Genomic DNA, 17,902 nt, shown 5'->3' with positions numbered 1-17,902 from the left:
AAGTGTGTACCCGTGTCAAGCACCAGTTAAATACACCGCCTCCTCTTTTATCAGGGAGGAACACTTACGATACTTATCGCAGTGGAAAGTGTTTAGGCATCAACAGATAACCTTATCGGCTGTTAACAGAATTTTCTGTGACCGTAACCATAAATGCAACGGCAATTCCATTTTTAAATGAGAGGAGACAGCGAATAGGTGGAACCACTACACTGAACGCCTCTATGATGGGGAAGACTTGTCTGATGGCGTGATAGAAGAAGAAACAGGAATCGATAGACAAGGGACGAGGAAAATAGGAATTTAAAAGAGCTTTGGAAGACTTTAAATCAAATAAGGCAGAAGGGACGGATGACATTCCATTAGAATTTCTAAAATCCTAGGGGGAAGTGGCAACAAAACGACTAAACAAGCCGGCCAGAGTGGCCGAGCGGTTCTAGGCGCTACAGTCTGTAACCGCGCGACCGCTACGGTCGCAGGTTCGAATCCTGCCTCGGGCATGGATGTTTGTGGTGTCCTTAGGTTAGTTAGGTTTAAGTAGTTCTAAGTTCTAGGGGACTGATGACCTCAGAAGTTAAGTCCCATAGTGCTCAGAGCCATTTGAACCATTTGAACGACTAAACATGTTGTTGTGTAGAATATATGAAGGGCTTATTTGAATAGTGGTTCAAGTCCATTTTTGTTCATACTGAGATACAGAGTCCTGAAGTTAAATGAGAGCTGAAAAATCTGCAGTTGAGATACCAGAAATATTCAATATGCCTTCTTGTGAGAGAAGAACCTTTCTTTCTGTGTGCTTGGCACATTAATTTTAGAAGCGTTATAGACAGAAAAGTGGAGGTAATGGACTTGTACCACTATTGAAATAAGCTCTTCATATGAGACTGGTAGATATACCGTATGACTTTCGGAAGAATGTCATATGCAAGTGCGAGAATTATCGAATAATCAGATTAACAGCTCATACATCCAAGTTGCTCACAAGGACAGTACACAGAATAACTGAAAAAAAATTCAGGGATGTGTTAGATGATGATCAGTTCGGCTTTAGGAAAGGTGAAGACACCTGAGAAGCAGTTGTGACGTTGCGGTTGACATTGGAAGCAAGATTAAATAAAAATAGACACGTTCGTAGTATTTGTAGACCTGGAAAAAACTTCCGACAGTGTAAAATGGTGCAAGATGTTCCAAAAGCTGAGAAAAATAGGTGCAAGTGATAGAGAAAGATAGGTAACATGCAGTATGTATATGAACCAAGAGGGAACGATTAGAATGGAACACCAAGAACGGACTGTTCGGATTAAAAAGGGTGTAAGACTGTTCGATCTAAGGAGCAATGACAGAAATAGCAGAAAGGTTCAAGAGTGGGATTAAAATTTAAGGTGGAAGGATATCAATGACAAAATTCGCTGTAGACATTGCTGTCCTTAGTGAAACTGAAGTAGAGTTGCAGGATCTGATGAATGAAATAAACAGTCTAATGAGTACAGAATATCGGCTGAGAGTATATCGAAGAAAGATTAAGGTAATGATAAGTAGCATAAATGAGAACACCGAGAAACTTCACATCAATATTGATGATAACGAAGTAGGTGAATATAGGAATTATTCTACTTAGGCAGCAAAATAACCCATGACGGACGGAGCAACGAGGACATCAGAAACCGATTAGCACTGGCAATAAGGGCATTCCACGCCAAGAGAAGTCTACTCGGATCAAACTTAGGCCTTAATTTGAGGAAGAAATTTGTGAGAATGTACGTATGGAGTACAGCATTGTACGTTAGTGAGACACAGAGTGTGAGAAAACCGTAAAGGAAGAGAATCGAAGCATCCGAGATGTGCTGCTCCATAAAAAAAAAAAAAAAAAAAAAAAAAAAAAAAAAAAAAAAAAAAAAAAAAAAAAAGGAATGAGATGATCCTACGCAGAATGGGCGAGGAAAGGAACACGTGGAAAACACTGACAAGGAGGAGGGACAGAGTGACAGGACATCTTTTAAGACATCAGGGAATGACCTCCATGATACTGGATTAACATGTAGGAGGTAAATTATGTAGAAGAAGACAGAGATTGGAACATATCCAGCAAGTAATTGAGGATGTAGGTTGCAAGTGTTAATCTGAGATGAAAAGATTGGCATAGGAGGAATTGATGGCGGGCCACATCGGAACAGTCAAAACACTGATGAAAAAAAAAAGCAGGGAAAACATTGCAGATGACTTATTGCTGCAGTATCTCAGTCTTCAGATACATTGTTATAATCAACCCGAGAGACAGCTGGTACTTCCTTGCCTACCCTGTCTACCACTTTGTCTGTCAACATAAAGTACAAATGTAGGGGAAGTGGACGAGGGATAAAATTAGTTGTTTTTAACAGGATGTGATATAGTGAACATCCTCCAGGTAGAATGATGGCTGTTGCACTAAACATAAGTTCCCTTCCATAAGGACAGAAGCTGAAGTAACGAATTAACATTTGGGACTTGAACGTGGGCTCCCTGCCTACTAGGCAGATATGTCATCCTCTAGATCACCGTTATAGCTAGCAGGAGACCTTGGCTCAAGTCCTGACCTTAGCATTAATTTTAACTCATTATTTCAGCTTCTCTCCTTATCGAAGATAAAGTTGAGGCTCAGTAGGTCTCTAGGGAAATGTAAGTCCATCGCATCAATAGATCACCTATGTCTGAGGTACAGGCGGGATTTCCCCATTATGTACGAAGTTGGGATGCTGTTCCAATATTGGAAGGCTTCGGCAATACTGACTATTTAAGAAGGGAAAATTTGAGATGGATGGGGGTATGAATTGGAGTTTGTGTTAGAGAGGGCGTAGGACTAAGGTAATCCGTGTGTTAGCCGCAATGCCAGCGTGGTGTAGTGTTCACCACATCTGTCTTGTAAGTAGGAGACTCAGGTTCGAGCCGCGGCACTGGCACAAATTTTAATTCTTTATTTCAGCTTCTAACCGTGTCGAAGGTAAAGTTGAGACTCAATATGTCTCCAGGAAAATGTAATTCTTCCTGGCAGATTAAAACAGTGTGCCCGACCGAGACTCGAACTCGGGACCTTTGCCTTTTGCGGGCAAGTGCTCTACCATCTGAGCTACCGAAGCACGAATCACGCCCGGTCCTCACAGCTTTACTTCTGCCAGTATCTCGTCTCCTACATTCCAAACTTTACAGAAGCTCTCCTGCGAACCTTGCAGAACTAGCACTCCTGAAAGAAAGGATACTGCGGAGACATGGCTTAGCCACAGCCTGGGGGATGTTTCCAGAATGAGATTTTCACTCTGCAGCGGAGTGTGCGCACACTGGAAACATCCGCCAGGCTGTGGCTAAGCCATGTCTCCGCAGTATCCTTTCTTTCAGGAGTGCTAGTTCTGCAAGGTTCGCAGGAGAGCTTCTGTAAAGTTTGGAAGGTAGGAGACGAGATACTGGCAGAAGTAAAGTTGTGAGGACCGGGCGTGATTCGTGCTTCGGTAGCTCAGATGGTAGAGCACTTGCCCGCGAAAGGCAAAGGTCCCGAGTTCGAGTCTCGGTCGGGCACACAGTTTTAATCTGCCAGGAAGTTTCATATCAGCGCACACTCCACTGCAGAGTGAAAATCTCATTCTGAAAATGTAGTCCATCAGATGAAACATTTACGTTTGATAGCTGGACATCTTGCACACAGGGTTTTTGGAAAGTGGGTGTACAATTACGACATATGTTGAAAGTGACATCCGCAGCGGGCTGCACGAGTCTCAAGCGGCTTAATTTTGTTGGAAAACACTTTCTGCAGATCCGATAGTGATATGCTCTTTACGTACACAGTCATGCGCGGGTGGACAATTGCTCTACACTACACATTTCGCTGCTGACCCAAAGAAGAATGTCTGGCGGTGCAAGGTGCTGCGAGCGAGAGGGGAATCTGTTTCGTTGAAATGACACGTTACCCAGAAAACTTTTCCACAAGACGCATCCCGTTGTGAGCTGTGTGTGCAGCTCGCCAGTTTGTAGAAAAAATGAGTAGTTGATTTTATCTACACTGCTGGCCATTAAAATTGCTACACCACGAAAATGACGTGCTACAGACGCGAATTTTAACCGTCAAGAAGAAGATACTGTGATATGCAAATGATTAGCTTTTCAGAGCATTCACACAATTGTCGCAGGTGGCGACACCTACAACGTGCTGACATGAGGAAAGTTTCCAACCGGTTGCTCATACACAAACAGTAGTTGACCGGCGTTGCCTGGTGAAACGTTGTTGTGATGCCTCATGTAAGGAGGAGAAATGCACACCATCACGTTTCCAACTTTGATAAAGGTCGGATTGTAGCCTATCGCGATTGCGATTTATCGTATCGCGACATTGCTGCTCGCGTTGGTCGAGATCCACTGACTGTTAGCAGAATATGGAATCGGTGGGTCCAGGAGGGTAATACGGAACGCCGTGCTGGATCCCAAAGGCGTCGTATCACTAGCAGTCGAGACGACAGGCATCTTATGCGCATGGCTGTAACGGATCGTGCAGCCACGTCTCAATCCCTGAGTCAACAGATGGGGACGTTTGCAACCATCTCTACGAACAGTTCGACGACGTTTGCAGCAGCGTGGACTATCAGCTCGGAGACCATGGCTACTGTTACCCTTGACGCTGCTTCACAGACAGGAGCGCCGGTCGGAGTGGCTGTGCGGTTCTAGGCGCTACAGTCTGGAACCGAGCGACCGCTACGGTCGCGGTTTCGAATCCTGCCTCGGGCATGGATGTGTATGATGTCTTTTGGTTAGTTAGGTTTAATTAGATCTAAGTTCTAGGCGACTGATGACCTCAGTAGTTAAGTCGCATAGTGCTCAGAGCCATTTGAACCATTTGAACAGACAGGAGCACCTGCGATGGTGTACTAAACGACGAACCTGGGTGCACGAATGGCAAATCGTCATTTTTTCGGATGAATCCAGGTTCTGTTTACAGCATCGTGATGGTCGCATCCTTGTTTGGCGACACCGTGGTGACCGCACATTGGAAGCGTTTATTCGACATCGTCATACTGGCGTATCACACGGCGCGACGGTATGGGGTGCCATTCGTTACACGTCTCGGTCACCTATTGTTCGCACTGACGACACTTTGAACAGTGGACATTACATTTCAGATGTGTTACGACCCGTGGCTCTACCCTTCATTCGATCCCTGTGAAACCCTACATTTCAGCAGGATAATGAACGACCGCATGTTGCAGCTGTACGGCCCTTTCTAGATACAGAAAATGTTCGACTGCTGCCCTGGCCAGCACATTCTCCAGATCTCTCACCAATTGAAAACGTCTGATCAATGGTGGACGAGCAACTGGCTCGTCACAATACGCCAGTCACTACTCGTGATGAACTGTGGTATCGTGTTGAAGCTGCATGGGCAGCTATACCTGTACACGCCATCCAAGCTCTGTTTCACTCAATGCCCAGGCGTATCAAGGCCGTTATTACGTCTAGAGGTGGTTGTTCTGGGTACTGATTTCTCAGGTTCTATGCACCCAAATTGCGTGAAAATGTAATCACATGTCAGTTCTAGTATAATGTATTTGTCCAATGAATACTCGTTTGTCATCTGCATTTCTTCTTGGTGTAGCAAATTTAATGGCCATTAGTGTACCTCTACATCTACACAGATACTCCACAAGCCACCGTACGATGCTTGTAGGAGGGTAGTCTGTATCACTACTTGCCCTTTCATTTCCTGTTCCTCTCGCCAACAGAACGACGGATAAACAAGGGTCTGTATGCCTCCGTAAGAGCCCTAATTTCTCGTACCTTTTCTTCGTGATCCTTACGCGCGATATTTGTTGGTAGGAGTAGAATCTTTCGGTAGTCAACCTCATATGCCAGTTCTCTAAATTTTCTCAATAGTGTTTCTCGAAGAGAAGGTCGCCTTCTCTCTAGTGATTCCCATTTGACATCCCAAAGCATCTCCGTAACACTTGCAGCCCACCTATGAACTGCTTCGATGTCTTCCTTCATTGCGACCTGCTACGGATCGCCAACACTCTAGCGGTACTCAAGAACAGGTCGCACCAACGTCCTACATGCGGTTTCCTTTACAGGTGAACCACTCTTTCCTAAATTTCTCCTCAATAAAAAAACCGAAACTTTAGTTTAGTAGCCTTACCTAGCACAGACCCCACATGCTACCTTACCCCCAGCAACCTCATTAACTTTCATTTTTCCACATTTAGGACCATCTGCTATTCATCACACCAACTGGAGATTTTGTCCAAGTCGTATTGTATCTTTCTGCAGTCACTCAACTTCGACATATTACCGTATCGCACAGCATCATAAGCAAACAACCGCAGATTACTACCCACCCTGTCCACGAAATCGGTCATGTGCATAGAGAACCGCAGCGGTCCCACCACACTTGTCTGGGGCACTCCTGACGATACCCTTGCTCTGATGAACACTCGCCGTCGACCAGAAGATACTGGGTCCTGTTACTTAAGAAGTGTTCGAGCCACTCACATATCCGCAAACGTATTTTGTGTGCTCGTACCTTCGTTAACAGCCCAGCCTGCATTGGGGCACCGCGTCAAACGCTCTCCGGAAATCTACACTACTGGCCATTAAAATTGCTACACCAAGAAGAAATGCAGTCGATAAACGGGTATTCATTGGACAAATATATTATACTACAACTGACATGTGATTACATTTTCACGCAGTTTGGGTGCATAGATCCTGAGAAATCAGTACCCAGAACAACCACCTCTGGCCGTAATAACGGCCTTGATACGCCTGGGCATTGAGACAAACAGAGCTTGGATGGCGTGTACAGGCACAGCTGCCCATGCAGCTTCAACACGATACCACAGTTCATCACGAGTAGTGACTGGCGTATTGTGACGAGCCAGTTGCACGGCCACCATTGACCAGACGTTTTCAATTGGTGAGAGATCTGGAGAATGTGCTGGCCAGGGCAGCACTCGAACATTTTCTGTATCCAGGAAGGCCCGTACAGGACCTGCAACATGCGGTGGTGCATTATCCTGCTGAAATGTAGGGTTTCGCAGGGATGGAATGAAGGGTAGAGCCACGGGTCGTAACACATCTGAAATGTAACGTCCACTGTTCAAAGTGCCGTCAATGTGAACAAGAGGTGACCGGGACGTGTAACCAATGACAGCCCACACCATCATGCCAGGTGATACGCCACGCTTCCAATGTGCGTTCACCGCAGTGTCGCCAAACCCGGATGCGACCATCATGATGCTGTAAATAGAACCTGAATTCACCCGAAAAAATGACGTTTTGCCATTCGTGCACCCAGGTTCGTCGTTGAGTATACCATCGCAGGCGGTCCTGTCTGTGATGCAGCGTCAAGGGTAACCGCAGCCACGGTCTCCGAGCTGCTAGCCCATGCTGCTGCAAACGTCATCGAACTGTTCTTGAAGATGGTTGTCGTCTTGTAAATGTCCCCATCTGTTGACTCAGGGATCGAGACGTGGCTGCACGATCCGTGCGGATAAGATGCCTGTCATCTCGACTGCTAGTGATACGAGGCCGTCGGGATCCAGCACGGCGTTCCATATTACCCTTATGAACCCACCGATTCCATTTCTGCTAACAGACCAACGCGAGCAGCAATGTCGTGATACGATAAACCGCAATCGCTATAGGATACAATCCGACCTTTATCAAAGTCGGAAGTCCTCCTTACACGAGGCATCACAACAGCGTTTCACCAGGCAACGCCGGTCAAGTGCTGTTTGTGTATGAGAAGTCGGTTGGAAACTTTCCTCAGGTCAGCACGTTGTAGGTGTCGCCACCGGCGCCAAACTTGTGTGAATGCTCTGAACAGCTAATCATTTGCATATCACAGCATCTTCTTCCTGTCGGTTAAATTTCGCGTCTGTAGCACGTTATCTTCGTGGTGTAGCAATTTTAATGGTAAGTAGTGTAGAAATATGGACTCTGTCTGTTGCCCCATATCCATACTTCTTAGTATATCGTGTGAGAAAAGCGCAAGCTGATTCTCGCACCAGTGATGCTTTCCAAAACCTTTCTGATACGTGGACATAAGCTTCTGAGTCTCGAGAAAGGTTATGATATTCGAAATGAGAATATGTTCAAGGATTCTGCAGCAAGTAGAAATTTTGGATACTGGGCTGTAATTTTGCGAGTCCGTTCTTTTACCTTTGTTATATACTGGAGTCACCTGCGCTTTTTTCCAGTCGCCTGGGAGTCTGCGGTGGGCGAGAGATTCACGATAAATGCAAGCTGGATAAGAGGCCAGTGCAGTAGAGTACTCTTTGTAAAATCGACCAGGGATTTTACTATCCGGACCTGGTGACTTATTTGCTTCTGTTGTTTCTCTATGCCAGTATGCTCATTTGTATGTCGTCCACATTGGAATCTGTGCGGTGGTCAAATGACGGTATGATTGTACGAGTCTCCTGTGTGAACGATATTTTGAACGTTAAATTTAAAATTCAGCCTTCGTATTTCTATCTTGAACTGCCGTACCAGATTGGTCAACAAGGGACTGAATGGAAGCCTTAGACCAGCTTAACGATTTTACGTACGGCCAGAATTTTCCCGGTTTCTCTGCCAGATCTTTTGCTAAGGTGTGACGGTGATACTAGGTGTATTCTCCGCTTACTGATCTTTGCACAGATGCGCGAATCTTTACTAACCTTCGATTGTCGGCATTTATGCGTTCTCCTTTGTACCGAGATAGCAACATTCTCTGCTTCCTCAGCATCCGCCGAATCTCGTTATTAAACCGTCGGTCTTTTCTATCCTTTCTCCACTTACTACTCATGTAACTCTCCAGACCACGATTTTCGGTCTGCTTAAACTTTGCCCATAATTTCTCTACATCCATCTTACTCGAACTGAGTGATGCCAATTCACCGTCTAAGTGAGACATTAATAAAGGTTTATCTGCTCGGTCTAGCAGAAACACTCTCGTAACCTTGTCGACTTGTCTTGCTTTAGCTGCCCAATGAAATCGTTGATACTTAAACAATAACGTTCATTGTTCACGCTTTCTTCAAAAAATAAAGGTGCAGTAGTGCGATGTCTGGCTATTGTCAGCAACACTCCAGTTTTTCTGATGATGCAATAGCGTTTCAAGCACAGCATAACGTTCCACTTTTTTATCCGTGTGTATACATGATCAGGGAGGTGGAACCAGGTATCACCTGAATCGAAGCTGACAGAATAATATCAAATAAATGTTTCAAATGGCTCTGAGCACTATGGGACTTAACATCTTTCATAAATCCCCTAGAACTTAGAACTATTTAAACCTAACTAACCTAAGGACATTACTCACATCCATGCCCGAGGCAGGACTCGAACCTGCGACCGTACCGGTCGCTCGGTTCCAGACTGAAGCGCCTAGAACCGCTCGGCCACAACGGCCGGCGCAGCAATATCTATGGCAGCTAATCGCAATAAAAGATGTAAACTATTCGCGGTAATGCACCCACTTTTTGTGAATCCGTATCTTTTAATTCTTGCTCTGCTATCACGTTATACGGACACAGCTGCAGTGTTTGCCTACCAGCTTTATGCGCGGTTGTAAACCCGATATCATTTTCTTGTGCCAGCTTACGTAATGATTATGCTGGCCTCTGCTGCCTAGAGCCACAAACATCCAACAACTTCTGTTCGTTTAGCTGAGGCGGTCTTACAGTTCATTCGGCATCTACCATTGAGGCTGTCGCTCGAAATTTCTCCGTATGTCGACGAACCGCTTTACGATGACACAGTTATTTCCGGGAATTTTTCAGTAAATGCCTCCTGCACTAAATTCGGTTATTTATTGCCTTTTCCAAACACATGATCGACAAGAAAAACACGTTCCTTAGTTGAAAGCACCATAATTAAAAAAAAGTTGAACAACGTTATGCATCACATTCAATAGCTTTCAACTGAATCAAACAGTTAAAGAAATGTTACGCAACACTATAACGAGTTAAAGTTGTAACGTCCCTCTGTGAATGACTCCCCTGCTTCTAAATGCGTGAACTTTTGTCGTTTCTTGTTACGAGTGGCTGATCACACCTGCTGAACTACATCATCTTGGCAGGACCTTGAGTGGCTGCCATATTGTGTAACTGACAGCTCACCAAGATTAATAAAATTTACACCTCGAGAACTGTTGCTTAATTAAACTGAACTCCTTTACAAATAATATCCACGTGTAAACCTCTCTGGATACTGTTAAGGTTGTCGTAATTCTTCTGTGAGGGCAGGGGGAACGTTCTTTCCACACTGAAATTCACTCTTGCCTCAGCTATCGTTCTGATAACTAAAATCTACGACTAAAATACAGTGCTAGTATTTAAAAATGGGAAGGGAACCAGTACAAACTGACCCTCAGTATTTTTCTTTCATAAATAATTCTACTTAGAGTCCTGAAGGGATCAATTTTAAAAAATACTACAGTTTATTGAACTTGAAATTGTTAACGAATTTATCTTTCAACAAATGCAACTTTAATTTTTAATATTAGAATGAAACTTCCAAGACATTTAGAGTTTTGTCTTTTAAACAATAGTGTTCAAGAACCTTTGAAAATAAAAAAGAGTTTGCCTACTATTATCATCATCATCATCATCATCATCATCATCATCATCAACTGATTGAATTTACTTTTATCTTGCGAAACTAAGCAAGTTAATTTAATTAAATACTACTACAACGTGACTTATCGAATTTGCATTTCTCCATATTCTTATGTACAATTTCGACAAAAATTCTGAGTTAACTTCAATGTCTTTCTTAGTCAACAACTAATATTTTTGAAAGGATTTAACCCCTTCATGGTTGATGCAACACGTATGTCCCAGTGAATCAATATATAGCTTTGAGCATTGGGATGTCCGTACCTCACATCTGTCTAGTTCTACCACGTAGAGAGATGCTTTCAGGATTTTCTGGAATGTACTCCAGACCATGGGGTAGATATGTAGAACGTTGTGAGCAATGAAACAGAGTGGCGTGTGAAACTTCCTGGCAGATTAAAACTGTGAGCAGGACCGAGACTCGAACTCGGGAACTTTGCCTATCGCGGGCAAGTGCTCTACCAACTGAGCTACCCAAGCACGACTCACGCCCCGTCCTCACAGCTTTAATTCCGCCAGTACCTCGTCTCCTACCTTCCAAACTTCACAGAAGCTCTCCTGCGAACCTTGCAGAACTAGCACCCCTGGAAGAAAGGATATTGCGGAGACATGGCTTTGTTTCTATAATGAAATTTCGAGTCTCGGTCCGACACACAGTTTTAATCTTCCAGGAAATTTCATATCAGAGCACACTCCGCTGTAGAGTGAAAATTTCATTCTAGAGTGGCGTGTGTTTGTAGGTGGTACAGTACGTTTGTTCCACGAAAATAAGATTGAATCACCATCTTATTCATTCCAAGACTGTGTGAATTAACTGTTTTTTAATATACATCATACACATTGTTTTGAATCATTACTACACACCCAAATAATTCTGCTGGTTTCCAGATAATTCGTTTGTGGTGAGGCGTATATGCCCCAGAAGACTTTGTCAAAGCCATCGTCAGATTTGATTGTCAGGAGAGTAAATATGTTTTGGTAATGATTTGTTATACTTTCTTCCACAATTTACATCCTGACAAAATCATAATGAATTAAAAAAATTGATTCTGAAAATCATAGGATTACATGAAAACATCGATGTAGTTACGTTTGTAGGGTGCCTGTGTCCCACTCCACTGATTTTCAAAACAGAGGAAGGGTGTTTTCGACCTTTTGTTTTTCAAATATAATCAAATTTTAACTGTGAAAGGGTTAAGCAAGAGTTATTGTAAGGTACTATTAGAAGAATGTGACACAATAGACAATAAATTATGCTATATTGTTTCCAAAAAAGCCCTCACCACATTTTCTTTCAAAATCTCACTTTTAGAAGAATGTAACACCACAGACAATAGATTATACCAAATTATTCCCAAAAAAAGCAATCACCACATTTTCTTTCAGTTGCAGACTAAATTAATTAATTGCATTAATATCGTTTATAGTATTAATTCAAACAATTAGAAATGTCATTCGACCAGGTACATCAGCAGTACGACTAGCAGCAAATATAATTGCTGGACACTTATTATTGACCTAATTAGGAAATACAGGACCATCTATAGCAATAAATTTAATTTCATTACTAATTATTGGACAAATACTCCTATCAATCCTAGAATACGCAGTAGCTATAATCCAAGCTTATGTTTTCTCAATTTTAAGAACTCTATATTCTAGAGAAGTATACTAAACTTATGTTAACAACTCACTGTAATAACCCATTCCACTTAGTAGAATATAATAAGATGTCAATGGCCTGCCTTTTCAGATGCAGTGCAGTCGAGAGTGTGGTGCAAAAGCGCTTTGACAGTGTCTTCACTTCTCGTGCTATATAGATAGAGAAAACACATCATACTGTCTGTATTTTGGAACCATTATTGATGTAACGTAGGTGCAGTTCTTGGAGCACCTAAGTTTGCCTGGAAACATCTTGCATTCGTGCCCAGAGCCCTTTATGAAACTATTTTCGCTGTAACAACATTTGATTACTGATTAATGTTGTCAATTTACAGAACCAACTAAGACTTTCTTCTTCTTTCTTCTTTACCGTCGCCTTGTCCAACGTCACGTAGGGTCGGCATTGCTCTTCTGGATCCTTCTCCTCCATAGTTCTCTATCCATTGCCTCTTCCTTCTTCCATCATTTCTGCCTTAGGTCCCCGGATATCTTATCCTTCCACCTCATCTTCGGTCTTCTTCTCGCTCCTTCAATCTTTATATCTTCAACTCTTCCCCTTTTCTCTTTAAGTGTCCGTACCACCTTAGTCTGCTCTCTTGTATCTTTTTCGCTATGGGTCCCACTTTCACAGCTCCTCTAACAAATTCATTTCTAATCCTGCCCTTCCTTGTTACCCCACACATCCACCTCAGCATCCTCATTTCCGCCACTTCCATCTTCCTTTCCTGGGCTACTGTGATTGGCCATGTCTCTGCCCCGTATATCATAGCAGGCCTTACCAACGACTTTTACACTTTCCCCATTCAACCCAGTGCTCACCTTCTTGTCACACAACACTCATTTTCCTCCAGTTGTTCCAACCGCAATTTATTCTGTGTTGTATCTCGCTTTCCATTCCTCGGTCCCTCTGTATGTACGACCCCAGGTATTTAAATTAGCAGACCGATTTCAGGTCATCATCCTGGATCTTGCAAGACCTCATCTGCACATCCTTCAGTGCTAAATATTCCTGACTTTCTCCTGCTAATTTTCATCCCTCTTTCTTCTAGTGCCTTCCTCCAATCCTCCAGCTTTTCCTCAAGTCTGTCGATGCTCTGCTAAGACCTTGACTCTAAAATTTTTTATTTAACTAGGGCGACTAGGCTCTAAAAATTACGACGTGTGTAACGAGTGTCAGTCAACGAACAACATTTTAGATTGATCTTAAGATGGCCGAGTAATTAGTGAAGAAAATTTGCGATCTTGACGTAGGATTTTTTTTAGCCACACGATTTTTTTGACGCAGGTCATACAAGACTTGCACGAAAGGCTGAAATCCACTCCGAAGCTGACGCCACCGTTGGAAGGGGTCGGCTTCGAGTACGGCTTCAACTCCGAGTACCTGCAGGCGTTGGTGGAGTTCTGGCGGACGCAGTACGACTGGAGGGAGCGCGAGAAGTTCCTGAACCAGTTCCCGCAGTTCAAGACGACCGTGAGCGGCCTGGAGCTGCACTTCATCCACGCGAAGCCGGCCGAGGTCCCTCAGGGCACAGTGGTGGTGCCGCTGCTACTGCTGCACGGCTGGCCAGGGTCAGTCAGGGAGTTCTACTCGCTGCTGCCGCTGCTCACCACACCCAGGAAGGGCGAGCGGTTCGTCTTCGAGGTGGTGGCCCCCTCCCTGCCCGGTTACGGCTTCTCGCAGGGCGCGGCCAAGCCCGGGCTCGCCTGCGTCCAGATGGCGGCTGTCATGAAGAAGCTCATGCAGCGACTGGGCCACAGCAAGTTCTACGTCCAGGGCGGGGACTGGGGCTCCGGCATCGGGACCGCCTTCGCGCAGTACTTTCCCAGCTGGTGAGCGGTTTCTCAGTCCATCTGTAGTTGTGCAGTACGTCCACAAAGTCCCCATACCCGTAGGCCAGAACAGTATTTCGTACAAAGGATAGTCAAAATAATGTGTAAAAGCGGTGGCTCGTTCCTTTCAGGTTACTATTCCCTGCTGTAGGGGATATGATTTTTGATATTTTGTCTAAACCACGCTCTGTGACCAAAATGGTACTGGAACAGAGGATGACAGACTAAAGGCCGAAATACTAAATGTCTTTTTCCAAAGCTGTTTCATAGAGGAAGACTGCACTGTAGTTCCTTCTCTAGATTGTCGCACAGATGACAACATGGTATATATCGAAATAGACGACAGAGGTAAGGAGAAACAATTAAAATCGCTCAAAAGAGAAAAGGCCGCTGGACCTGATGGCATACCAGTTCGATTTTACACAGAGTACGCGAAGGAACTTGTCCGCCTTCCTGCAGCGGTGTACCGTAGGTCTCTAGAAGAGCGTAGCGTCCCAAAGGATTGGAAAAGGGCACAGGTCATCCCCGTTTTCAAGAAGGGACGTCGAACAGATGTGCAGAGCTATACACCTATATCTCTAACGTCGATCAGTTGTAGAATTTTGGAACACGTATTATGTTCGAGTATAATGACTTTTCTGGAGACTAGAAATCTACTCTGTAGGAATCAGCATGGGTTTCGAAAAAGACGGTCGTGTGAAACCCAGCTCGCGCTATTCGTCCACGAGACTCAGAGGGCCATAGACACGGGTTCACAGGTAGATGCCGTGTTTCTTGACTCCCGCAAGGCGTTCGATACAGTTCCTCACAGTCGTTTAATGAACAAAGTAAGAGCATATGGACTATCAGACCAATTGTGTGATTGGATTGAAGAGTTCCTAGATAACAGAACGCAGCATGTCATTCTCAATGGAGAGAAGTCTTCCGAAGTAAAAGTGATTTCAGGTGTGCCGCAGGGGAGTGTCGTAGGACCGTTGCTATTCACAATATACATAAATGACCTTGTGGACGACATCGGAAGTTCACTGAGGCTTTTTGCGGATGATGTGGTGTATCGAGAGGTTGTAACATTGGAAAATTGTACTGAAATGCAGGAGGATCTGCAGCGAATTGACGCATGGTGCAGGGAATGGCAATTGAATCTCAATGTAGACAAGTGCTGCGAATACATAGAAAGATAGATCCCTTATCATTTAGCTACAATATAGCAGGTCAGAAACTAGAACCAGTTAATTCCATAAATTATCTGCGAGTACGCATTAGGAGTGATTTAAAATGGAATGATCATATAAAGTTGATCGTTGGTAAAGCAGATGCCAGACTGAGACTCATTGAAAGAATCCTAAGGAAATGCAATCCGAAAACAAAGGAAGTAGGTTACAGTACGCTTGTTCGCCCATTGCTTGAATACTGCCAGCAGTGTGGGATCCGTACCAGATAGGGTTGATACAAGACATAGAGAAGATCCAACGGAGAGCAGCGCGCTTCGTCACAGGATCATTTAGTAATCGCGAAAGCGTTACGGAGATGATAGATAAACTCCAGTGGAAGACTCTGCAGGAGAGACGCTTAGTAGCTCGGTACGGGCTTTTGTTGAAGTTTCGAGAACATACCTTCACCGAACAGTCAAGCAGTATATTGCTCCCTCCTACGTATATCTTGCGAAGAGACCGTGAGGGTAAAATCAGAGAGATTAGAGCCCACACAGAGGCATACCGACAATCCTCCTCTCCACGAACAATACGAGACTGGAATAGAAGGGAGAACCGATAGAGGTACTCAATGTACCCTCCGCCACACACCGTCAGGTGGCTTGCGGAGTATGGATGTAGAGGCAGATGTAGAACCAGCAAAGTAAAACAGACGCCACTACTTTATTTATTTATTTATTTTTTTATTTATCTATTGATACGTAATCAGCATGGTTTCAGAAAACATCTTTCTTGTGCAACGCAGCTAGTTCTTTATTCGCACGAACTAATGGCCGCTGTCGACAGAGGATCTCAAGTTGATTCCGTATTTCTGGATTTCCGGAAAGCTTTTGACACCGTTCCTCACAAGTGACTTCTAATCGAGCTGCGGGCCTATGGGGTATCGTCTCAGTTGTGCGACTGGATTCGTGATTTCCTGTCAGGAAGGTCGCAGTTCGTAGTAATAGACGGCAAATCATCGAGTAAAACTGAAGTGATATCAGGTTCCCCAGGGAAGCGTCCTGGGACCTCTGCTGTTCCTGATCTATATAAATGACCTGGCTGACAATCTGAGCAGTTCTCTTAGGTTGTTCGCAGATGATGCTGTAATTTACCGTCTAGTAAGGTCATCCGAAGACCAGTATCAGTTGCAAAGCGATTTAGAAAAGATTGCTGTATGGTGTGGCAGGTGGCAGTTGACGCTAAATAACGAAAAGTGTGAGGTGATCCACATGAGTTCCGAAAAAAATCCGTTGGAATTCGATTACTCGATAAATAGTACAATTCTCAAGGCTGTCAATTCAACTAAGTACCTGGGTGTTAAAATTACGAACAACTTCAGTTGGAAAAACCACATAGATATTATTGTGGGGCAGGCGAGCCAAAGGTTGTGTTTCATTGGCAGGACACTTAGAAGATGCAACAAGTCCGCTAAAGAGACAGCTTACACTACACTCGTTCGTCCTCTGTTAGAATATTGCTGCGCGTTGTGGGATCCTTACCAGGTGGGATTGACGGAGGACATCGAAAGGGTGCAAAAAAGGGCAGCTCGTTTTGTATTATCACGTAATAGGGGAGAGAGTGTGGCAGATATGATACGCGAGTTGGGATGGAAGTCATTAAAGCAAGGACGTTTTTCGTCGCGGCGAGATCTATTTACGAAATTTCAGTCAGCAACTTTCTCTTCCGAATGCGAAAATATTTTTTTGAGCCCAACCTACATAGGTAGGAATGATCATCAAAATAAAATAAGAGAAATCGAAGCTCGAACAGAAGGGTTTAGGTGTTCGTTTTTCCCGCGCGCTGTTCGGGAGTGGAATGGTAGAGAGATAGTATGATTGTGGTTCGATGAACCCTCTGCCAAGCACTTAAATGTGAATTGCAGACTAATCATGTAGATGTAGATGTATTTATTTATTTATTATTCCATGGTCATGGAACGAGTCAACACATGAAATTATAACACAATAGTAGAAACAGATAAAATGAAATACAAGAAATGTATTCAGGCGACAATTCCTAAGTTTAAATGAAAAAAATCAACAATGTAACACTGGAATTTCCTTAATTATTCAGCACTTCCAGGAGCTCCTCGACAGAATAGAAGGAGTGAGCCATGAGGAAACTCTTCAGTCTAGACTTAAAATCGTTTGGGCTACTGCTAAGATTTTTGAGGTCTTGTGGTAGCTTATTGAAAATGGATGCAGCAGAATAGTGCACTCCTTTCTGCACAAGAGTGTAGGAAGTGCATTCCACATGCAGATTTGATTTCTGCCTAGTAGTAACTGAGTGAAAACTGCTAACTCTTGGGAATAAGCTAATATTGCTAACAACAAACGACATTAAAGAAAATATATACTCTGAGGGCAATGTCAGAATTACCGGACTATTGAATAGGGGTCGACAAGAGGTTCTTTAACTTACACCACATATAGCTCGAACAGCCCGTTTTTGAGCCAAAAATACCCCTTTTGAATCAGAAGAATTACCCCAAAAAATAATACCATATGACATAAGCGTATGAAAATATGCTAAGTAGACAACTTCTCGTGTTGAACTGTCACTTATTTCAGATACTGTTCTAATGGAAAATAAAGAAGCATTTAG

General features: G+C 43.8%; 1 protein-coding gene across 1 annotated transcript in view; it reads left to right on the top strand.

The window, feature by feature from the left end:
* LOC126109758 (juvenile hormone epoxide hydrolase 1-like) overlaps positions 1 to 17,902 on the top strand; it is a 104,941-nt gene that overhangs the window by 54,110 nt on the left and 32,929 nt on the right. The window contains exon 3 of the mRNA XM_049914809.1: positions 13,561 to 14,105. Coding sequence (XP_049770766.1) covers positions 13,561 to 14,105 — 545 coding nt within the window. The remainder of the gene's footprint in view (positions 1 to 13,560; positions 14,106 to 17,902) is intronic.

This window comes from Schistocerca cancellata, chromosome 12 (genome assembly GCF_023864275.1).
Source record: "Schistocerca cancellata isolate TAMUIC-IGC-003103 chromosome 12, iqSchCanc2.1, whole genome shotgun sequence".
NCBI classification, from domain to species: domain Eukaryota; kingdom Metazoa; phylum Arthropoda; class Insecta; order Orthoptera; family Acrididae; genus Schistocerca; species Schistocerca cancellata.
This window is presented reverse-complemented; position numbering and strand designations above follow the sequence as displayed.